Raw genomic sequence first — 25,988 nt, forward strand, 5'->3', positions numbered from 1 at the left:
TTATACAATCATCGTCAATAGATTTTAAATCTTCTGGTATATGTATATCCGATTTCTTATGTGTTCAGATATTGCTTCAGATTCTTTATGTAATATTTATTGTTTGTCAAAGTATACTCAGTGTTAAATTGAGTACAAATTATTTATATTGGATATAACGTATGCCTTTCGTGTACAGAATAAGTTCACATAATTATTTCACACAATCCATATAACTTTTTCACACAGGTCACTCAATAATTTCATACAGTTCACATGTTAGATAAGAATCTTTATTATTAAATCAACATTTTGTAAATTATAATTGTGGTTTTAATGATTTATGATTGTTACGGTAGTTTCTATTTCATTTTCATGAAGTGCCATAAAAATGCAATATAGTTGTGATACAATTAATTGGAGTTATTAAAAATACAGTTACTTGTATACATATATACATTATACACGTAATGTACGAGCACTTTATTATACATATATTGCGTACTAATTATGATTAAATTACAAAATACAATAGTAAAAAATCTACACCATACGATTTGGATCAATGATATAATATAATTTGTAATTAACATCTTACTAGATGCATTAAAAACTGCATGCAAGCTTTCTCTATTATCTGAATATTGTACAAATAAATAAAGAGTTAGTTTAACTCTCTAACCAAGTAACTGTATTAATAAATTGATCGCAATACTGAATTGATTGATACTTGGAAAAATTGTTAGCGCTGTTTGTATTTGCTCGATACCAACAGATTTTTAATTCGCCGACTTGGTGCATTCTCAGCGCTGGCAGCTTTGTTACCCCATAAAATCATGAATGAGCAGAATGCATTTCCGTGCGCTGTGCTTAACGTTGCAAATGAACCTATAAAAACGCGAATTTGCTTATCGCTGGGCTATTTATGGCCCATCATTGTGTGCATTGAGTATGTTCGCTTGCTGGAAACAAAGTAGAAGCGAGTTATGCCATAGGTTGCGCAGTTTCCGGCCGAAACGGAGCACCTGGAGCAAACCATGCCTAACTCTTTAACTTTACACCATCATACCGCAATGAACTAATTCTTAATCCAGTCACGAACTATCCGAATACCATTCTACGAACGTGGCGAACGAAACTACCTACCTGGCCGAGCAACTCATCGAAAAGTCGCCTCCTTTCTCGAAACTCTCTTCATTCGGACCGCGTATCGACCGCTCGTTACGACATTATTTTAGCTCTCTGTATCTGCGCGTGCCTGCACTTTCATGTCACTCACTCCTCACCCTCCTTTCAACATTTACAAACGTCCACAAATTTACCTCGGAGTTTTCGCATATATAATTCGTCCATATATACAACGCGTTGCCTTCACGCCTATTGTTGGCGGTTCTCTTTAGATGCATCGTCCACTGGGGACCCGCTTTCTATTGCCGAAATTATCTACAGTGACTCGCATTAATATTTGGACACCTTTTAAAACAGAAACACTTTTTTAAAAGCCCTCGAAATCACTCGTATTTCTTGAAAGTGACTAGTTGAAAATAAAGAAAAAAATAACAAAATTTGAACAACGATTTGACGCCCATTTTGGAAAAAGTAGTACAAATTAACAAATACTAAATTATTATCTAATTACGCAATTTTACATAGAAATAATATAGCGGTATCTAGTGAGACAAAATCGTAAAAGATTTTGTGTTTGTCGCAATAGTTTCGAGAGAAACGCATTTGAAAGTTTCGATACCATACTGGCACAGTGTCACCAACGTGATTCACTTGCTAAGAACAGTTTTCTGTCCTTCTAAGAATGGCAAAAAAATAAAGACTAGAAGACAGAACAAGACTAAAGTCGGTCCTACTCTTCCAAATTGTTTGAAATAAAACTTATTTCTAAACATAGCAATAATTTTATATCGATTATATTATTGTATATTGTAATAGACGAAACATGCTAGAACCTCGATTATATTTCATTAAAATATCTAATTATATGTATTGCTATATAAAATTTCATTAAAGTAACTAATTATAAAATTTTTTAAACAAAATTTTATTGTAAATAATGATGCGCATGTGTGGAACGTGTTTGTTAACTTTTTTCGGTGAGCGTGTAACAATTAAATATCGGAATGAAATTCCTGGAACTCTAGAATTATCCTTGGTATTTGCTCTTTCTTCTGCTAATGGCATTGCGTTTTATCAGCGCAAAACCAACAGTTTAGTTCGCTGGAAAAAGTAAACATCGGTCAGTAAGTATGATCACATGTATTTAGCAGGTATTATTTTTAGACATGTAAAGTGATGACAAATTCCAGAAAACGTTAAACTGCGACAAAAAACATACATATTAATCCTTTTCACTTTAATTGATTAATTGTATTACTAAATATCAAAATTATGTTACCAGAGTTATTGGTATTTAAAAAATTATGTTATTCAAAATAGTATTTCATAAAATAATATCATTGAATTTATTGGCATCTAAAAAATATTGGTATTACTAAATTCACCAACGTTTAATAAATTATTATAAATTTTAACATGACATCTAATTCTTGCTTCAATCGTAAAGAATTAAAGATACATTAAAAATCGCTCTATCTTCGCGCTACTGTAATTTCGCTCAAAATAATCGCACGGAGATCATCCTAGGCTCATTTTAAAGGGGAAAGTCTGCTCTTTTAGAGGACCTGAGCCATTTTTATCGTTTCTATTTTTTTTATTAGAATCCAGGCAAGCAAACTTCGGCTCAACTTCGAGCTTCCATGAAAAGTTGTAAAATTTTTTTTCGCGACAGAAACTACCATGGCTATCAAGAAGGAAGTTTCAGCTTTCCAACGAACCAAACGGAAGTGATCTACGATCTTCTTGAGCCGATTTATCGCAGATTATATGACAACATCCATTTTGGACCCGCCAAGTGGTGTCTAGAGCAGGTTTAAGTTGTATTACCTGATCACATAAATTCTTTTGGAGACAATAAGATATTTATCTATGCGCTTTTTCTGGCTTGACTCTAACAGTACGGTTGCAGACAAATGTACACTCCCAAACAAAAAGATAGCACGCATGTGCTATCTTTAATTCCGCATTGTGAAGATAGCTCGAAAATTCGGAGTGATATGTAAACCCTACGTCATACGAATATGGAACCATAACATGCCTTCACGTGATTTCAGCGAACTCTGCGTAAAAAAATATAAACATATGGTTGGGTACATACAAAATGATAGCACACTAAGGATTTCTGATGCTTTACTTTATTTTAATTATGATACAAACAACCACTTGCCAAACAGTTTTTTGACAAGCCTGTCAACTTGTCGTGCCACATGTCACTTCATGAGAACATGGCACTGCTAATAAATTTGCACGTCAGAGGATGCAGCAATTTTTTTTTCTGCGTTGCTTTTCGCAGAAAGTACTCCATAAACGGATTGACCTCATTATAAAAATTGTTTATGCATGCAGCGGACACGGATAAGTACGGTTAAATATTTACGAAAAATCTGCTGCAGAGTGAATTTGTTATACTTGAAGCAGATGCACATTGATTGAATAGTAAATGTATTCGCATGTTAGTAATGAAGTGAAAAAAAAAATGAAGCACTCCATGTTATTATATATTACCAGAATAATTTTCTAAAAACCGTGTAACAAAAATGTACCTAAAAATCGTTTACTTTGTTATATCAATGTTCAATGGATAGAAATTATGTAATTCTAGGAGCAAGTTATTCTAATACCCAGGGGTATAGTGATCATCTATTCTGTCTTGACATTAACCGTTCTAATTTATGCGATCCTCCATCTACGAAATTATATATGTATTAATGTAGCAATCGTTTGGTATATATTTCATGTAATGAATTTTTTGCAAGTTCACCGGCAAATTCACTGTGGGATCGATTATATGTCTGGATCGGGCTTACTTACAGACCACTGATTGCTATACTCTCTAACGAGGCAGGGAATCAATTCATAATACGTATAGTGATTATACGCATAATACGAATGAACCTCATCGTCCGAAATCCCGCGGCACTTAATGAGGATATACCGTAGAACCGGGATCATTGAAAATACTCATCAACGGGAAATTTAAATATTCAGTCATCGTTATCTGATTAATAAGAAAGCTAATTATTTCTTTAGAAATAGAGGTTGAAACGGAAATAAGTAAATAAAAATGAAATAAAGATGTTAATTACAGAAGTGTTCAAATAATCAATTATTTGTTATTAGAATTTATATCATTGTTTTATCGCATTCGAATATTGAAATATTACACGGAAAACAATGTATATGTTGTTAATGAATTTTTAATTTTATTATTATCTTCGTCTAAAATTACATTTCAATGCAAAAAATTGTTCGTAGCACCTTTTGAAACATTTAGTAGACTTAAAGTTTTCTTTACAAGCTGTTCTATTTTTATATCCAATATAGCTTCTACCTAGCGTACCATTTCAATTGCGTGCTAAATAATTAAAAAATATAATCTGATTCTAGCGACATGTTTCAATTATTTCGTCGGGAACGCGAGGGAAATTCAATACCGTGCAACAAGCGCAGCACTGTTCGAAAAACATTGGTCATTGACTAGCAAACTGTGAACGCGTATTCTAGAATTTTGTATACTTGAACATATGAAAAAGATCGAAGAATGAAATTAGGCGAATTCGGAAAAGCAACTGAATTCGAGTTAAGATGTTTTTCCCTCCGATGCCTCGATTAAACGTGTTACTTAGAGAGGGTGTTTGTATTTACGTCGAGGGCTTTCTAGCATCCAACAGTACAATTGCGGCTAATATTAAAGTAGGGCTATTTTAAAGCGGATCTGTACGTACAAACAAAGAAATAAGTCTAAAATAATTCTATTTCCATACGCTTCGTCGCGACTGTCAGCCCTAAGTTGTGCAGCATGTGGCCTGAAACGTGGCCATTCCCTGTATACCTCTTAGCGAATTAACTCGCAAGCAGCCTACGCTCACATTTTATTAGCTAGCAGACGGACTAAACGTAAAAATCAAACTTCTTTGGGATTAGACGAATTATTGCATAGTTACAAGGTTGCAGAAGCGCGAAATATAAAGCTCCTGGATGTCACGAGAGTCAAACCCATGAAAGAGCCAATATTGAGTGCACAAATTATTTAATCTAACTTTTATTAGAGGGAATTATATTTTTTAAATATTCCCCATAATTTCTTATGACTGTGTCACATTGTTTTATCAACTGACGAATTACCCATTGTAATAAATAGACTGCAGATTTTTATGCAAAATAATAATTGTCTACATCGATTGCAAGAAATAGAAACTAAATAGAAATTTTCATAAAGTAATTTTAGTAGATCATAAGTAATACAATGGCACTTCTAAATTCTTTAAATTTTTTGCAACTACCCATATTTATCGCAAATGCATAAAATCCGTAGCCTGGTAATAAAATGTTCGAGTGTGTTCGATATACAGACTTTCGGTCATATTGATCGATTCAGAGCGAAATATTGGAAACCGATATAAGCAAAATAAATAGGTCGAATAAACACGCTAGCGGAAGCGTCGACAATTGTTTGCGCGGGTGCATCACAGAAAATGTAATGAAATTTCATTTGATTAAATGTCATCTATTCGCAATCCCCGGAACGTAGTTTCTAATTTACGTGTACTTAATTTATAAAATGTGGAAGTAGCACTCGAGGACGAAACAATCGCAATGCGTGCAGCACATCGCTTAATACCCGCTAACTAAATAACCCTGCCACGCGTGTACGTGGCGATGTGTATCATAATTGCGATGCGGGATACACATTCATGCTGGTGAACTGCAGAAGATGCGCGTGTGCCTGCACTAACGACGAGTTTCATAAACTATAATGTAAGGGACTAATTTTCTTCTCGTTCGTCATTTTTATTTGGAAATTGAAATTAATAAAATTAAGTTAACTATACTAGTTTTAGCACTCCTTCGCTCTTAATATCTCTGATAAAACGAGACAATTGTTTGATTAGATAAAATTGCTTTCTTTCTCGCTATGATTTGAGTTTGTACATTTCTCCCCTCTTATTTTGTTTGTCCATTTTATTCCGACCCTTGCTCGCGACTGTCATGCTTGAAATTATTTTTGAGCGTTTCTGTTTCCTTGTTTTCTACAGTTCCTGCGGTATCCCCGAATTCACGTTCATTATCTGTCATTTCTGTTCTACTTTTCCCAGGAGCAGCTACGTTTTCTTTTATCTTTTCTTATGTCTTTTCTATGTTCCTCTTCAGTTGTTTCATTACCTTGAAAATTAGCACGCACACAGGTCCCTCACATTTCTGCACTCTCTCTCTCTCTCTCTCTCTCTCTCTCTCTCTCTCTCTCTCTCTCTCTCTCTCTCTCTCTCTCCCTCTCCCCCTCTCCCCCTCTCCCTCTCTCTCTCTCTAAAACGTACCTTTTTTCAACGTCTTTCCTTACTCTTTAGGCGTTTCTATTCCCCCTCCAGCAGTCTTGTCGCCTTTGTTGCAACCTATTTACTGGCAACCTCAAATTCCTTTTCTTCCACTTTCGGTGCAACTTCCTTTTATTGTACTTTTTCTTCCATTATTTCTTTTTACATGTCCTCCTTCTGTCTGTCACACGTTTGCTTTCGGCACTCTTTTCAACTAATTCTTGTTTCACCCTTTCTGCTTCCCTTGTTTGAGGTAATTTCAAACAACTTTTTCCGTTACAAAATTTTTTCCAGGGCATTGTTAACGAGTTATTAAAGAAAAACATTGACCAATTAGCTGGTGCGAACCAACCGAGTCAATGGACCGAATTGGACTTCGTCCGCCCGTTAACTCGGCTGCCTCACGCCAATGGAGCACGCTTTTCACTGGTCAATATTTTTTTGTTAATAACCTGTTAACGATGCCCCGAAGAAAAATGTTTTAAACAAAAAAGTGACTGCAAGTGACCTCAGGAACCTCCCATTTCTGGATTCTGGACATTTTTGAGATACCTTGTATATATACTACAAGTAAACAGCATTTTGCGACTACCAAATTAGCCTCGCAATAAAAATAATACTTAAAAAGAAACTTTTTTATTTGTGCGCGATGTTCTACTTCACAGCAGTCAACGTGTTAATGCGACTAACACAACGCTCGTCACCGACGAACTGCGACTTTCAAGAGAAACTTTAACGTACAAACAAGTGTAAATTCAGATATGACCGTGGTCCCTTGTTTCGGCTAATGAACACAATAGACGCTTGCGAGTCATACAACGAGCGAAAAAAAGTGTACTCTCATTTGCGTTATTTATCTTCTTCTGTCTGCCACACCCACTTACGCGCCGCAGCCTCTTTCGGAGCTCTCATAATTTAAGGCTTAGCTACACCTCCTCTACACCGATTACAAAACCACATCCTCATTCAGAGTTCCAGAGCCTGTTTTAACCCTCGCCCGACAGTTTTCGAGTCATTTTAATCTGCCTGTTGCTACAGCACCAAATGTTCCAAAAGATAACACTCTCAACTGTGCTTGTATATTCGATATGAGACCACAAAAATGATTGCGAGAACCAATCCGATGTTTAAAAATTTCCGGCCCAATGATAGAAATAAAGAAACTTGAAATAATTTTATTTTAAATAAAAACGAGGAAATAACTGTTTGTAATAATTTATCTCACCTGGGATAAAACGATTTCGAATAATAAGTTATTTCGGTTATTGTGAAATTCGCATAAAATGCCGTAAAATAGTAGAGCAATACAGCCATAGAAACGGTAAAAAGGCTGCGAGCAATGGTGCATCGAAGAAAAGAATAATAATGTCCACTTTCTAGCATCGTTTCGAAGTAACTCGAGTTTGGAAATTCGTCGACTACACACGCCATTGAATGGAACGCAGGTAACGGGTCTGTTCGTGACACACGGTTCTACTTTTGGCAAACTCGAACACTTGCATACTCGACAGAGTTTTCAACTAGATTTTCTCGAAAAGGAGAGGCTACAAACGACAAAATTTGATCCTCCTTTCTTGGCTTACTTTTACAAGTAAAATAACATTCTGCTTAGCTACGCTCCCCGCCCCTCAGTTCTGCAACTTCCTACGTAGACATCCTTTATGCATAAAATTCCTTTGTACGAGAGACTGTACAAGGTACTGCATTTAAACGTTCTAGGAGTGGCTGAATCCCTATTAAATTGAAAGTCAAAACTTTGCACGTGATAGTAGAACGTACAGTAATAAATAGAATGTGGAGTTTTAGGCAAAATAAAAATTGTCTACCTCAATATAAACGAGAAGTTCATTCTTTTTTATATAATTTTTACCAATTTCAAAATAATGCAATGACATTTTTATATTACTTTAATCTTTTAATTACTTATTGTTACAGATTACAAAATGGGTTGTTTTGGGAGCAAAGACAAGTTGAGCAAAGAGGATATGGATTTCTTGAAGTCGCATACGAGATATGACGAGGCGACTATAAAAGAATGGTATAAAGGATTCAAAGTAAGTACAGTATTACAATATATAATATGCAGAATAAAATGGTGTTCTTTTCACTTTTCTGTTCTACTATGTAACGGGAAATAGAAAAAATATATTATATATATTATATAAAATTTGCTTGAGATCTTTGTAATTATTAATCTATATTAAATTAACAATAATTAGTGCGGGCACTTGTATTTTGCTAAAGCTTATAAAATATATAGCAATTAATATCATAAATGGTAAGATCTCGGTCTATGTTTTGTTAAATCAATTCCTTTGATTTCATCGAGTTTCTGTGAACGCTGAGTAGGATACGGTCGTCTCTATATTGAAATGGCTGTGAAGCGAGCTAGCTCGTCGATCAGAAGAATTAAACGATCCAAAGATCTGTGCCACAATTTGCTGGCACAGGGTAAGATAAACGTATCCAAGAGGACTAGCGCGAAAAGGTCTAGGAATAAGTTAACCCGAGTCATTCAACTCTTTCTCGGATACTTCTGCCATAAAGGCAATGCCCATTATACATCGCCTGTCAATAAGTTTCCGATCAAACGCGTTAGTTTGAAACGCGAAATTTACTAAAAGCTTGTTAGCGTAAAATACTGTTCCTTATAATTTAAAGGAACGTGGGGCTCAGTGTAAAGTAAATAAACCATAAACTTCCATTTATTATCAACACACGCGGGTAAAAAAAGGAAATAGAATATTGAATTCTATTTCATGTGTGTGTGGATGTATGAATGTGTATTTGTAAAGGTATATCTCGCAAGCGCGTGTAAGAAGAAAACCTTGCTCGTAACATCAAATAAGTGAAAATCATGTTAATTTTGAATGTCTTTTTGTCGCGGAGCGTGCATCGTGTTCGCGACTGTGCGCCGTGTGTTGTCTCACGTCTAACTGGCAGCTTTCCCTGGTCGATATGGAAAGTGGCTCGTGTTTTACGACACTCTTTTCGCCTTAACTTTAAATGAAGCTTGCCTGAGTGCTGCGAGAGAAATTCGCTAGCTCAAAGAGAATTTCACGTGAAAAATTCGTCTGGCGGCAACGTCAGTTTTTGGGAGGAAAATTCGCAGGAAAGGAGTAGTTCCAGTTCCTCCTACACAGCATCGATTCGCTCCGCCATCTTTACGTGTTGGAAGATCGTGTCCCGGCTCTATAAGACTCGAATACAGCCAAGATGTTTCACACCTTTATCCCCAGGATTTACCGACTTTGCGTTCGTCACGAGAGACGTTAATTCCAACTCCTCCATAGCCGCGCAGAAGTGAATTTCTCCGAAATCATGAACACGAGTACGACTACGCAACGGATCTTATTTATACGCAAGCAGAGCATGATACTAATTTTTAACACGGTATTCATTTTTCATATGCTACCGTAGTAGTAGTTACTTCGAATAACCTTAAGAAGTCCTCATTCCCTGGAAATATCACGATTTTGGGACACCCTGTATACATATCCTGCCTTTAGCCAATGAAACAGTTGTTCGTCAAGTGAGGTCAAGTGGTCATATTTTTTTAAAGTGGACTTTGGAGATTACCAAACAAATCTCCGTTGGATTTACCTGCGGTAAATTACGGTTTTCTGAGTTATTGAACAGAACAAGCGGTACGGTATTATCCAGCGTAGTATCAAATTGCCATTGCCATGGACCGTTGACCATGGAAGGCCGTCGCAGACCAGTGAATCCATTATGTCATATTCTCAACGCTATATCTATTAAAACTGTCAAAAAATACCTTTTAACAGTCTCTATCTAACACAATTTTTACCAGAACGATTATAAGACATATTTAATAATTTTCTATAAAAATTGACTTTTGATAAATCTTGAATTCTCGTCAAGTTGTCACAAAATTAATTCGGTATCATGCATAATACAAAATATAATCTCACATAAAAAAATTTTAACGCGTACGGACTCGAAAAGCAATAATTATCGAACGATTAGCATTGTCCACGGTTTCTTGCAAATTCACCAGCATGATCCGCTGCGGCAGAATAAGCCGACGATAAATCGACGAATGAAGCATCCGCGGAGAACAAACCGTCTCTCAGCTGCTTAGGAGTCATGTTACAGAGAAATCACTTGAGCAGCTAATGCCGTTTCGTAATAACTATTCGCATTCGCTAGGTCGATCTTAATGCGATTCAAGCTGTCGATCACTTGAGCGACAAATACAGAGCGTGATCTCAGAGAACGTTGTTCCAGACATTCCGGCACCGCGTATGCGGCATAGAAAATACCGAAAGATCATGCGTCATGACGCCCCGCTGCTGCCATTCTCCTTTATCGCGATGTCTAGCGAGGAAGACGTTTCTCGTTGTCAGAATTTTCTTAAGGGGGACGAGCGAATAAGAAATCAAGAAGCCGTTCCTATCGGGTATTGGCGTTACATTTGTGATGTAAACGATTTCCTACTTTGCTGCTTAAATTTCCTCCGCGTCAACAGCTCGCGCTGCATCCCGCACTTAAGCATTCTGCGATCTTGCCAGAGAATGTATACTTGATACCATTCTTGTTGGAAGTTACCCGATGTTTAATTCACGGCGGCGTGTTATTTGATCTATTCTACTTGCAGTTCATCCATTTAAGCCTTGTGTCCTCTTCTCTGTATTTCTGTGCTACATTTTTGCAACTCTCCAACTACTTGAAAGCAAAAAGAGGAAGCTTTCTCAGCTAAAACAATACGGCTTAAAGAGAGCTTTAAGATGAGTACACCAATTTTTTTGTTATCCCTTTTTTCCGGAGTTATCAAGGTAATTTGTAGGCAATTTCTTATCAATCTTGAAAATTTATTTTTATTGTAGCATATTTGTAGAAATTGAATTTGACTAGAATATTTCAGATGCAAAAAAGGTTGGAATGCCACCCCCTATGATAAATATTAACTTTCTAGTTTCTCTTTAATTAATGAAATTGCTTTAACTATGTAGGCATTTTAGTGGTTGAATGTTGCGTGTTAACGCCGAATTCGACAATAGTTCTAATATTCCTTCGGAATTTTTTGCAAAAATAACTTACGGAAAAAGACAATGTGGCTAGAAGTAGAACGGAGTGTTTAAACTCTACAGCTTACTTTGAGCATGCCTCTCGTATACGAACACACATAAGTGCTCACTTGCTTTCGGTCTGTTTCCTTCGTCATTATTCCTCGAAAACCAGCTCATTACTAATTAGCATCGCGAAACTAAGAGGGCAGAAATGAGACGTTGCTGAGACTGTCAAGGAGAAATTCTAAGAAGAATACATTGTTTAATAATTAATTCTAGAATTAATATCGATGATATTTCATGGAGCATTGAGATCCAGAAAAGAAATTATTTAACGTCTTGTTTGAATGAATGAAAATCATGTGAGAAAATGTTTACATTGTTACATTGAATGTTTCAATTCCTTTCTCAATTCCTGATGCAAAAAAGTAATGCTGAAACACCATTCCAGTTCTGTCCAAAATTTCACTAGACTCAACGATTGTCGCTTCGAAATAGTCTCGTCGTAAGTTCGAACCTTCCGCAATCTTTCGCGGAGTTAAATTGCAAGTCCTGTTTGATGCAAGTTTAAGTTAGGAGACAAATCGACTGTTCGATCGCGCATCTTGCCAGGAACAGAAGGGAAAGGAAGCCCGAACTACGTAGGACGCGAACGTGAAAAATACTTTTACAGAACGTAACAGAGAAAGAAAGGGAGCAGAAACTTCGGTACATTGTTCAATGATCGATCAGAGTTTCTCAAGACTCTGCGGAAAGAAATGGGATTAATAACGACAAGAACGGAATTGGAATTTTTACCGTCCATTGAAACTTTATCGAAAATAATTATGTAGATATATCCATGAAAGTATACGCGTATAGAGGGCAAATATGCAACATCTATGGTGTAAAGAAATCGACTACAATTAAAATGTACCATTACACATGTGTAAAAGAATTATATTTTATTATGTTTTATTTTTATAATTATACAAAAATAATGCATAACAATGCAACTTACTTTTTCATAAAACCAATTTCGGTTTTGCAGGAATGCAATTATATTAAATCACAGAAATTATAACAGAAATTATATCACAGAATGCAATTATATTAAATATAATTTGTATCCTCATTTAATATCTATATGGAAGCATTTTTCAGTTTCACCATAAATGAAAATTAATAATTTAATATTATTATACTCTGTTATACCGTTTCGACTGTGAAAATAATCCAGTGCATGGAACGAGTGATATCTATTTATAATAATTTCTGCTTATTGAAATCGATGCAAACAACTTTTATTCTGCAATAAGATTCGCAGTCTATACGTTCAGTATCTTAAATAAAAGGTTTGCTAGACTCCGTAGAATTTAGAATTCGCTCGACATAATCCGCTGGTACGTTTCATCGACAATCTGATTAAATCCCAAATATCGTTCGTCATTGCGAAATATCCGGATCCACATCAAGCGAGTATCCGGAAACTCGGCGAAGTTCTGCAACAGGCGGATTTCAGCGGACGTGACCGAATTTAGCCGAATGCATCATCGGTGTTACCCGAACCGTTCAATCCGAACGGAATCAGATCTGAATCCAAAATCTCTTATCCACCCGAAACAGCCCGATTTGCCCAAAAGCAAGTTCCCAAAATTGAAATGACGTACAGAAATTATACAGCGATGCGCATAGTTCTATAGCTAAAAGGACGAATGTCGCAAATTATAATTTTAAGAAATTTAAGTTAATGCATTAATTGAAGTGTAACCTATACGGTTTTGGGATTTATTAGAAAAAAAGCTATTAAACAATATAAAACTGTTATATTATCTACAACTTATTGAATTCACCTATACACAATCATCTTCTTTTCTTTCTAACTACATACTTCTTTTTGCGGTGTTTTCGGATTGTTAGACTTTTTGGAACACCCTGTACATCCGTTCTATTTAAAAGCTATATTGTTCTTTTCTCTCGCTTCACGCTTCTCCAATGTTTTTTCGCTCATTCTATTCTCATTTGTTCGCTAACGACCACCATCTCTTTCCTTTTTCCTATATTTATCTCCTCTCATTTAAATATCATACTATATGTTTCAAACTTTTTCGTGGGTTTTCTCACACATTCTGCATCTTCTCCTGCTTAAACTTAATTTCGCATCAGTGCATTTCCGCACCTGCGTCTTGCTTTTTATTCGCCTTCCCCTTTCTCTCGAGAGATTTAAGTGCTCGCTTAATACTTTTAGGCAATTCCTATATTAAAGCAATTGTAATTATTTTTTAATTAGAGCATAATAATGTTTTATTGCCTTTTGATAATAATGGGACTTTATTTATCCAGATGTTGCACAATTTATTTTGAAATACGTAATATTTTAAATAGAACGGCAGTGTATTATTAATTATATTTTTTTGGTATCTCTACATCTTATCTAATTTTGTCGACCATTCTTGAATATTTCAACAATTGTTCTTCCCACTAATTACCCTCGTTCTTCCTTGTAAATTTTGTGTAGAACAGCTTTTACTTATTTTTCATTTTCTCATATGTACATTCGTTCGGTAATGCGGTTCACCCATCTCGCAACTCAATTTCTTAAAATCTTGTTACCCCTTCCACGCTCAGCTGATTTCTTTGCCACGTCGTTTACCTCTCCATCCGCATCATCCCCCAACTTTTCATGTTCACTCTGCACCTGCCACCTTTCTCTCCGACTGCACAGTACCGTTCCATGTATCATCGTTATCGTTCACACGATTCTGTCAGGTCACATTTTCTTCCACTTCAAGACCCCATTCAACTTGCCCACTCTATGCTCCAAATCATCCATATTATTCATCCTCCGCCTTTCAGTAATTCCTCTATTCGTCTACTTATTCCGTTATTTTTCGAAGAACGCGAATCTACGGTACCGAAATTCGTTCATTCGCACAATTTCTTTGCCTTGTCAACGACATTTTCTTTCTGCTTCTCTTCTCTAGCAAGCTTTGGATACTGCTTATGATTATAATTTGTTCAATAGCTGGAAATCTCATTTGTCCGTATTAATCTCAGAAGTAGCACATTTCGGGCAGCCCTGTTACAAATCTATTCATGGCGAATGCACTTTGTACTTTCAAAAGAATACCTTGATGTTGAAATACCATCCGGCCACATTCCTTCGCGCCTTCTGCTCTGAAGCAATTTTCCATGTCTCTGAGGAGAATGCTGGAAGCCTCGTTTATAACGTTGATTCATGTCCAGTCTTTTGTTTGCCAAAATTTCTCTAACATTTCGATCCCTAACCTAATTCTGCGTGTCGTATGCATGAACCTTAGCTTCGTTTTCTTCGTGCACCCTTATTATCATCGTTAATTTGTTACATTAACTTATTTTATGAATATTGTCAACGAGGATTTCGAAGTTTCAAATTCTTTCGCTTCATTTAGTTTTCTTGTCAACCTGTCTTCCTATCTGTTCTTCCTAATTTCTAAGAGTTCTTTATACGTCACTCTCCATTCTCACAGTACCGTTCGACTACTCTTTTCATTCCTCTGCACACTTTGTCCGACCATCCGCCCTCTTCTTTCCAGGTCGTTTAGTATCCTAATAGCACCCCCTCCCGGCGCTCTACGCTGCACCCATTCTCCGCTTCTTCCGTCCTATTATCGTTTTTCTGTGCGTTACTCCTCTACCTTCCTGTTCTCCCTGTTTTCGAAACCCTTTCTCCCTTACCGCCATAGGGATCCGTATTTTCTCTCTCCTTTTTTCTCTGCTACCCCATTGCCCCTTGACACTGCCACCCTCATAGTTTCATTCCCATTTCTCTCGAGTCAGTCTCGTTCGTTCATCCGTACTCTTGATAACACTATCACTCGATATACGTACAAAAGTTCCTTGTTCCAGCATATTATTCCAGTTACATTGTAAAAGATAATATTTATTACGCGAAGGAAAGTTTGGCTCGCTTGCATCGCGAGGGGGAATGATTTTATCAATTGTTACCAATTTGCAGAGCGATAGCTGAATTTGTTAAAGTAGCGTATAGCTACTTTGCATAATATATTGCATATAACAATGATTTAATAATTATTTATACGTTTGAAAATAAATTACAAATTTTAAACATTGGAAATAGCAAGTGCAAGTATATGCATAAGCTTGAACATAAAAATTAAAATACAAAAGTAATAACGAGTGCGGTACAAAACTCATTCTTCGATCCATTTTTTCTATTTACTCATTATTCTATAATTAATGTCTTGAAAACCTATGAAACCCATGCTTTCAGAATACATTACATCATTTAAAAGAATTGTAAATAAAAGCATCAAGTATATTCAATTTTATTCGCCTCGTATTAACTGCTGGCATTAATTAAAACTGCGTGTAATTTCAAATGAAGCGAAAATGGCCAAAATTCGTCGCTTCATAATCAATATGGAATTTAATTGAAGTTTAGAATGAAATTCAGCAGCTTTTTTATCCGTACTCGTTTCATATTTTCTTCGTTCTTTGCCTCCACGATTTCTCCTTTTTCCCCATACCCTGACCGTAACTTGCCTTTTATTCATAAAGTCCAACGCTCACCTTTTTTCTCCCATCTCCCTTTCCCCAGCTTCGCCTCTATATTAATTTTTTATCCGCGCATCCCTCTCTCCTTCCATTTGATCGTTTTCCACGAAAATCCGCTTTATCTTTAATTTCATTTTAGTTGCCATAGCTTTCCGCTTTTCCATCCGCTCGATCTCGTCCACAATAATTTTCTTCCCATGTCTTTCTAACTCTGTTATCTTCTCTACCTCTCGCTCTTCCCTCTCTGACTGGCTAACCGTATTACGAAAAAATTCAACATCTCATTTGCCTCCTTTTTCCTGCCCATAGATCTTCTTTCTTCTCCATTTCTTCTTTTTCTAACATTTTTAATCTGCACAATTCGCTTCAGCTTTCTCTTTCCTCTCCAACTTCGTTCTTTTTATTCTTTTTCATTTTATTGCAGTTTTTCGTCCGTTGACTGTTAAATCACTACTCGTACGGGACCCACGCAGTCAAAATAATTTACTTTGTTACGAGCCGAGGGTTAAGGCAGTTGTGCGTGACCGAGGATTCGTTAGTTTGTAGAATATGTATAGGTGAAATTATTGAATTGTGGACCAGCCGACGTTTATTTCACCGTCGGGGCCCACAATGACAGGAGGGAGGGTGTGGACGAGCCAACGTTTATTTCATCGCCGGGACCCACAGGAAGGTAACTCGTAGATGAGCCGCCGTTTATTTCACCGCCGGGTGCTACGAGAGGGGATAGGAATTGCGTGTGATGAGGTGTTATCGAAGAATTGTGGACGAGCCGACGTTTATTTCACCGTCGGGACCCACAATGACGGCAAGGTGTGGACGAGCCGACGTTTATTTCACCACCGGGACCCACAGGAAGGTAACTCGTAGATGAGCCGCCGTTTATTTCACCGGCGGGTGCTACGAGAGGGGTTAGGAGGTTGTGTGTTGAGGTGTTACCAAAAAATTGTGGACGAGCCGACGTTTATCTTACCGTCGGGACCCACAATGACGGGAAGGTGTGGACGAGCCGACGTTTATTTCACCGCCGGGACCCACAGGAAGGTAACTCGTAGATGAGCCGCCGGTTATTTCACCGGCGGGTGCTACGAGAGAGGTTAGGAATTGTACTTGCCCTTGGCTTCGTATAGTTTCTAAGTGGTGCACCTCGAGCGGCAGAGATGCACCGGGGTGGTTCGTCATACTAGCTACTGGAGAAATAGGATCTTGGATTTTAAATGAACTTAACTCTAGGTTAAATATAAAATAACAAAGTATATTACAAGAACTGAGTCTATTACAAATGTTGAAGTGTTTGAGTGTAACGCGGTACCTAAGTCCGGTATTTCTCGGTTTTGACGCACTGAGAAATGCGAGGGTTCGTACAGCCTGACAGTTTTGACAAGAATAATACGTAGTCTATACCCTGTTGACTTTGGTTGTGTACTGCCCGATTAGAGAAGAAAATGTGCCCCTTTTATACCCGTAATTCGGTGGAATCTGGGGGTCGGGAATAATGCGTTTATGTGGCTCTTCTATTCCATGCGATTTCGTGGAAGTTTGATGCGGTGGGGGCGGGGTGGGGGGTGCGACACTCGGGGCCTCTGTTTATTGAAAACGCGCTGGTCGCCGCCTAATCGGTCGCTGTAGGGGAGATAAGAATTTTCGCGGAATGTCTGAATGGAACGTCTGAAAACTGGACGGTATGAACGGGTTCGTACGTAACAACTGAATGAAATCAAAATCGTCATTTCCCGCTCACGGGTGTCTAAAGCCGCGTATTGCATCCTCATGGGGCTACGCATTTAGGGCACCATTTCCAACCCTATCGAACTTCGGTTTGTGGAAACAGAAGATTCCGTCGTTCACGCATGACATACTCTCTCTCCCTCTCTCTCCCTCTCTCTCCCTCTCTCTCCCTCTCTCTCCCTCTCTCTCCCTCTCTCTCCCTCTCTCCCTCTCTCTCTCTCTCTCTCTCTCTCTCTCTCTCTCTCTCTTCGCCAGCCGTTCTTTTCGGTTTTAAAAGACAAGCGCGAGATGGGGGGCAGATAAAAATTCTGCGTGTTTAACGACGTACTAACAAATGGTGTCGTAAACGACAACGAAACGTGTCTACAGCGATACCATCTGTACACTCGTAATTCGGACAGTCAGATCAACCGAAATTCTGCACAGCTGAGGACTATACATTTAGCTTTTATTTCCTGTTAACAGATTACTTGCTGACAAGTCTCGGCGTTTTTTAACGCTCAACTTCTTGAGCAATAAAACTATCTGACATATGTTTGCTTTGCAAGAATGACAAATGTTAAATTGGGAAGACACTTGGAAAATTTAAAAATATTGCTACTATTTTTGGCTTTTCAAAATAATTAAAAGAAACAATTTATTTTTATTCAACTTATGTGTATAGAACCTAGTAATGCGATTCTTAAATTCTTCTGATGTTTTTATCGATTCATACTTTATTTACACAATTCTTTTATAAAAAAAAATGCATATAATAAAGGCTTATGTAAGCAGAGTGACGTGATCGTACAGATAATAGAACAGTTAGTTATAGTGCCAGACTAAATCTCTATTAATTCGAAAAATAAACAGCGTTGGTCGTGAATGAACTGTGAACATGTTTGGATAATAAACAATTCGGATATCGAAGGTTCTGCTGTATAGAATCGTTGACAGTCTGGTTTGACAATAAGCTGGCGGTTGAAAAGAATAACTGTCTGTAATGTGGCAGCAGTCTAAGCTAGCATTCGATACGCATTCTTGCGTTCAATGGTGCAATTGTTCGAAGACAAGAGGATCGCGTAATTTCTCCATCGGTAAACAGAGAGCTCTGATGATTCGAATTGTGAGATGGGTGAACGGATAAGACGCAACAATTAAGCGTGTTCACCTCGCGTATTCAGGAGCGCGTCACAAAGCATGCCGAACCAAGGAGAGCAATGACATCATGCGTTATCTCTGGCGTATAGAATGGCCTTTGCTCTGTTATTCGACCTGCGTTCGATACGTAATCACGTGCCGGTGAAAAGCGATGATGAAAAAGCGAAACTGACATTTCCCAGGGCGTGCAGTTGAAAAAATAACCCGACACTTTTCAATCGAACTCCTCCAATACAGGTGGGCGTCGACAAAGTTAACAAAATCGCCGTTGAAAAATCTTGTTCTAGTTCAGTATTACGTGTCAAAGGCTAAAATTGTGTATAGTTTTTTTGGGTTTGGAATTTTGTTTTACTAAAATACAAATTTTCTTTTGGAGTTATGGATTTAGCGCTGGTGTTTACGGATATTTTGTGTTGTAGAATTTGCTGAATTTTGTGAAGACTATAACAAATGTTAGAAGCGATTACATTGATAACATAGAGCACAAGAAATAATTTTCATTAAAAATTGTTAAAAAACGTCATTTAATCCCTTTAGCAAAATATTGTTATGTAGAAATGATTGAAAGGAGTAATTTTTGACGGCCTCGATGGAGATAGGATCAACAGAGACAGATTTATTCTTCATGGAATCGATCTATTCCTGAGTCGCTTTCCGTGACATGCTGCAGGTTTTCTCGTGCAGCATTCTCCAATCTGCCTGGAAATCGAAGGTAACGGAACCCAGTCGAACCGACCCGAAGGCAAGACAGATGATCTCCGTCTATCGCCATCCGCCTCTTCCGATCTCCGATGTCATTAGGTCTGAATCTTTTGCACTGAAAGAAATACGGTTTATTTCCAGGACAAAGACTACTAGTTACCCATGCCTGTCTAGTTGTCTTTTGTCCCCTCTTCGCGATTGAACTTTTTCCTCGACTTCTCCTTTACCGCGTCTTTCACATTTTCCACCTTTTTCTTCGTTTCATCATCAATTTCCTTCTCTTTCCTCTGATTTTACTTTACCGTCACTTTTTTAACACTTCCATTCTCTTGGTTCTTTCTATTTTCTTTTTGCCGTCCCTCCGTATCACTCATTTTTGCCACTTACTCGTTGGCTCCACTCTTCATATATACAGGGTGTTCCAAAAGACATTTTTCTTGGCACAAATGCAAAACCGCGGCTTTGTTTACGACTTATTAAGAAAATAACACGGACCAATGAGCGAACTAAGATTCGTAAATGTTATTTTGTATTTTATTGGCCATCACCTGGCCAATATTTTATTGTAATCAACTGAAAAAGTATGTAACATTAATTTAAAAAGGAGTCATTTCACCGCATTCAGTAGAAATACGTACATACGTAGTGCCAATGTTTAGTGTTAACAAGTCGTTAAATTAAAGATAGTGTCAGCCAATAGTTTCCGTTAAGGTTATTATTTAAAAGGGAAATTTGAACTTCTTTAAGATACAGCAGAGAGATTGAAAAGCCTGTTAATTGACTTCTATTAACTAAAGCGTCAGTTACTAAGGAATTCGCTTAAGATTTCTGACCATAAGGAACTTCTTTTTTAGGATTTCTGGGGTAAATGGATTATGGAAACTCATCAGAGAACTTACGTGTATATTGTGAAGAGGATTTTGTCCAACTTCGTCCGTATAGTAGCATCTAGAGCGCTCGATGTTTCCGTCGTATCTCCATTTATGAAATAAGATGGGCAGAGACTGCTATCAAGGGTGAGCAGTCCAGAGAACTTGCACCGTCACCTTCTAATCAGTTCATTCAATTAAGGTGTTATGAAGATCTCGCTTAGCTCCTATCAACTGTAAACGTATTTGTTTTCGAGCACGTATTTGCTATTATAGGGATGAGGAAACCCATCGTTGAACTTTACCTGCACAAAATATCATAAATAGACTACGAATCTTAACGCAAAATAAAAATTGTCTACGTTAATCGCAGGAAACATAAATTAATAGGTGAGAGTATTTTTCCTTTCTTGACAAGCGTGACGTGTTATTATTAATAAAATGTGAGAAACAATCATGGAAACACGCAAAGGATTTTAAGATATTGTCGTATTATGTTCAGCTCGTTAAAATAATTATGAAAGGATATAAACGTCCGTTAAATTCATCACCCAGAATCTAGTTATATTCGGATGTAGTTATTTTGAAAGCAAACAGACGTCTTGATGTTTGTGGAAATAGACATTCGTGTTTGAAATTTAAATGCCGAATTCATTCCTGTATATTTTGAGCCTCAAAGACCGGTTCTTTTCAGTCGAAAGAGAAAAACGCTATTTTAAATAACTGCTGCGAATGCATCGGATCTACTACGTAGCCCTCGGTTTTTAACTCTCGCGCCAACTGTTAAGAGCTATAAACACTTAATCTGTTTGAGACCGCGCAGCAGCAGCCATCCTGGAGCACCTCTGCATTTACGCCATATCTTCATAGAAAATAAGTAGGACGCAACCCACCACCAGGGACAGCCGAGCTAAATAAATTGCATCGTCGTCTTATAATCAGTTCACTCGGCTAAGCTCATTATTGATGGTCTCAGGCTTGACTCTTGTTCTCGGTATTAACATTATCTTTACCGAACGGGTTGGAAAACATCTTTTCAAATTTTAATTTGACACCTTTTTTCAGAAAAGCATTGAAGCAGCCCTTCAAACTTATAATCGAACGCTATTATCACTGGAAGGTTCGAAAACCAAATAACAAAAATGAATTGGAAACGTATAAGTTCGCGATTATAGAATATGTAATTATCGGTAACTCTGAGATTTACAATCATAATGACATTGACTTACAATATATTGCCAAGAGCTTCTGTGAAATTTATTTTATTAATAATACAAAGAACTGATCGTTTTGAAAATTTTAATTTAAAGGAACAGTAGCTCTAAATCAATTTCTAAAAACGTATATATAGAAAATACCTTATCGAATGCCAATCGCTTAATAAGTATTCTAATGTATTTTATAAATAAGAAATAAAAATATAAAGTAATATAAAATACCAAAAATAGCGCCGAATATCTATAGTACCAATTCGCCGATATCGATTTCTTCCTGAACACACTGTTCGTTAATTTTATTCGACCCTGAACAGTAACAAGACGGTGAATTGATTTGTGGTGAGGTAAAGAAAGACTCGGAAATGGAATGAAGATCAAGCTAGGTCCACTAGGGTCAACTTGTTCCATACAAAAGGAATAGAATTCTGTTTCCGAAAGCATAATGAGAATAGCCTGATTGTTATACGAAGGAAAAGTTCGCGACGTTGTACGCGTGAAAAGATATTGACTCCATTGAAACGAATCTTATTTCTGCTCGGACAGTGCGAGGCCACAACCGTCTTTGATTAGCAGATGAAAGTTATTGAAATTCCTTTGAGACGGTTAATGCTTCATACCCATCGCATTGTCATTCGTTCTAGTTGTCCAGGAATAATTCGAATGGAAATCAATGTGAAAGTTCCGAGGCCATTTAAATCCAGTTAGACATTTTATTTGCGGGATGGTTTGTACACCATTTACAGAGAATGCTGGTCTCGCACAAACGAGAAGATACAGTTAGTTTTTTGTTACTGGCGAACATAACTTCACGCGTATTAGAAGTCACTTCGATGAATAGACATCGGTTGAAATTGGAGGAATACGATTTATTATTTGACATCCTTCGTCTTCATGGAACCGGTGTATCGGCCACTTAATTCATTGAACTGAATCGAATGAAAAGAAAGAATCTCCATTAAACTGCGCGCGCGCGAAGCGAATCAGCATTTATTGAATTTCCAATGAAAACGCGTAACTTCTGATAATTAAATTCTAAAGAGCAGCCTCTGACGAGCCCGGACCTAGACAAATATCAGTCAAAGTAAAAATAAAATAATAATTATTTAAAGTACTTTATTTCAGTCCGTTAATAATTTCAAACCAAAAATTATTTCGTTATTTCTTTATTTAAACGTAGCCGAAAGAAATAATACTAAAAATAATAATGAACAACAAGATTGTATTTTATAAAATGTTCGAAACGATTTGTTTAAAGTAAAAAGGTGTGAACCTGTCACAAACTTATAAACAAAGGAGTGATTTATGCGTAAAAATTTTAATCTTAAGATAATTAAGTCAACCATTTAAAATAATTATTTTAAAATGTAACGAAAAAATTGTATGTATATTAAAATGCCAAAAAGAATATGCATGGGAATTGCCTAAATTCCGGACTAATCATTTCGTAGGTCGTTTTCATCAATGATTATCAGTGATCCTTACATGCCAATAGAATTTCTCGTTATTCTTTCGAGGAACGAGGTTTTCAATTCGAATTGGAATAAATAAACCCTGACCGCTTTGTGTGGTCGGCATCCCAAGGATTTCGAAACAGTGGCGGTGAGACGGTAATGGGGGCAATACTGTCTACTTCAAAAGCACAAGACAAATGACATCGCATAAAGTTTAATCTGATAGAATGAATGGGAGTGGCAAGCCTGAAAAGGTTCGATTTGCTCAAGGACGAGTGCTAGTCCTCTCGATTAAACTAGAATAACTTGAAATGTCTCACGTGCATGAATGTGTCTTTTCCATTGATTTATGTTAGCCATTTTTTACTGTACAATACAAATATTACCGCAATTTTCGCGCTACATTGTACGAGGTGATGTTAAACACTCTCGCAATAATAAAGAGGTTTTCTGTACGGAGGTGTAATACCTAGAAGCGAAAGAACAATGGCTCAAGAATCGCCGCTGAAAGACAGAACGTTCTCGTACGGAGTTACGTTCGTAACTGGCTGCGGGGCAAGAATACCATTCTTTAGAAAGGATGATAAGAACGGCAGAAGAAAATGAAATAAAAAACGAGAGAGATAACGTGGGAGATAAAGAGCGGTGAACGAATAAGGAGTGAAAGTATCCCAGTGAAAATGCACAACCCACACGAAATCTCAGAGAGAATGTTAGAAGAAGAAACGTTCGCGTGAAATTTAACGAGAAATAACAAACAAGAAGAACTGAAAATCCTCCGAAAAGGTTGAGTTAGGTACTTGAAAGAAATGAAATCACGTGGTCACAATGCGATAGTATTATTCGAATGACGCGTTTCAACTTATTGAATTTATTAAACCTTATTTATTTATCATTATTATTATTTATTATTTATTTATTAAGCCTTGGTCGGCTTAAACCAAATTTTTTGTAAAAAATTGACTTACATATTTCTAAAAGACACAAATGAGATGCAAATCTCTTTTGTTCTTTCAATAATTGTAACAACTTGAAAATAATGTAACAATATCTGTTGTGTCGTATCGTTCGCCTCGTTGGCGACTTAGATTTACGACCGGTTAACGAAGAAAGGTTGTAAGGCTAACTCCGGAGAATCCGTTTATTTACACTTTGTACAGAAGTGATCTTAGCTACAAGGGACTTGGCTGCAGTTGTAGCTAATCTCGATATACTGACGTCGCGATTTATAATAGTTAAATGATTCTAAACTTGCTGTCTTCGATGAAAAGACGATTCTTTGATCTTGCTACCTCGGTGCAAGAACGATTCTAAACTTGCTGCACTTGTTGCAAAAACGATTCTGTTATTTCGTTGTCGTATTAGCTTTTACGAAAGCTCGGTTGCAGGAGAAACACATAAAATCTACTGTCTAGTTATTAATTTTACGAAATGTCTTAACTAAGTACTCAAGCGGTAAAACTACTACCACCAGGGAATATTCGGTGAAAAATCTGTGTTTTTATCATTCCGACTGTAAGTAACCCCTTAAGAGTAATTAACGTTACAGCAATATATTTACGTTTGCTTTGGGCATTTGAATGTCGTTTTATAGTAATTTAAAACAGAGCAAAGTCCTTACAGGACACGTTTCCTAATACTTCTGGAATAGAGTGTGCATAGGTAATTTATGTAATGAATTTGTAATAATAGATAACATTCTATTAATATTTGTTCATTTTTTTTTAAATTTTTGTTCATTTTTCGCGAAAGTTGCGATACTCGTCGCATTGTATTCGCTTTACAGTTTAAATAGTATCCTTAAACCTAAGCACTAAACTTGATTCTAGGCACTAAGCCACGATTCAGATTGCCTATAAATATATACGAGTATTCCGATGTTTGACACAGTATATCTTCCTATAAAATAAAATTGGAATCGGTAAATATTTGGGAACGATTAAATGGCCCAGTGAAATTTTACGAATCATAAACAGGTGGACATCTACTTTTCACTGAACCGTAAACCAATGGTAACTGGGCGTGAGATTGTCAATAAATTCTATTGCAATCGCCCGTATTCCAATGAAACAAAGGGCAATAATGAACAACATAAACTCTCAAGTGGACATATAAATATAAATTTTTTTCTAAGCTTTTATATCGCGTATTTTTTAATAAAAGATTTAATATATCTCGTGTGATAAGTATAGCCCGAAAACAACCAAATCCCACTAGTCTAATTATCAAATATTTGAAGTCAGGATGGTTTACCGACACAAGAGTTGAATAGATCCAATCAACGCCGAAGAACGTAGTTTACCATAGGCATCTAGCCATAAACAGGAAGACTATTAGATACGGTAGCGCGAGCTGGGAACCTTTAACACATTGACACTGATTGTTGCGAGTCCTTTCGAAAACTGTAGCAACGTTGCAAAAAATACGTGAGGATTTCCACCTATCACAGGGTAGGTGGAAACACATTACATCGTGACACAGGGTTCCCATGGCAGCTCGTTGGTCGTACCTCTTACAGGTTGAGCAGGATAGAGGGAATCAAATACCCTCCTTGCTTGCGGCTTGGATGTCGACGTAGCCGAGACCCTCGAGCTGGTTATTACACATAGCCGACCGTGCTACAATTTTACGAATGATTGTCCCCTCAGAGGATCGTACACTCTCTCGCGGCGGGAGAAGTTATCTCGTGGTTCTTGGTACTGGTGTAGATTGGTTCAGACACCGTCGAAGTAGCCAGTTTCCGTATTACAACGTGGATCCTCGGGGAAGACAAAGGACAGAGAGCGTGGTTCCGAAATTCTATATAATACCTCGTCGATCGATTTTAACATTAACTGAGATTCTCGACGTGAGATACTGCAGCAGCCTCTTCGATTTTCAGTCGAGAAACGAA

The 25,988-nt window shown here is 37.1% G+C and overlaps 2 protein-coding genes across 6 annotated transcripts in view; both read left to right on the forward strand.

Annotated features, from left to right (window-relative positions):
• Nca (neurocalcin homolog) overlaps positions 1-25,988 on the forward strand; it is a 363,134-nt gene that overhangs the window by 294,449 nt on the left and 42,697 nt on the right. The window lies entirely within an intron of this gene.
• LOC144472965 (neuronal calcium sensor 2) overlaps positions 1-25,988 on the forward strand; it is a 102,775-nt gene that overhangs the window by 56,875 nt on the left and 19,912 nt on the right. For all 5 annotated transcript variants that reach the window (XR_013494479.1, XM_078186452.1, XM_078186449.1 and 2 more), the window contains one exon: positions 8,355-8,473. Coding sequence is in view for 4 of the 5 variants with exons in the window: in XM_078186452.1 (XP_078042578.1) it covers positions 8,363-8,473 (111 nt within the window). In the remaining variant the exon portion in view is untranslated. The remainder of the gene's footprint in view (positions 1-8,354; positions 8,474-25,988) is intronic.

The sequence above is a fragment of the Augochlora pura genome, chromosome 7 (assembly GCF_028453695.1).
Source record: "Augochlora pura isolate Apur16 chromosome 7, APUR_v2.2.1, whole genome shotgun sequence".
NCBI lineage: Eukaryota > Metazoa > Arthropoda > Insecta > Hymenoptera > Halictidae > Augochlora > Augochlora pura.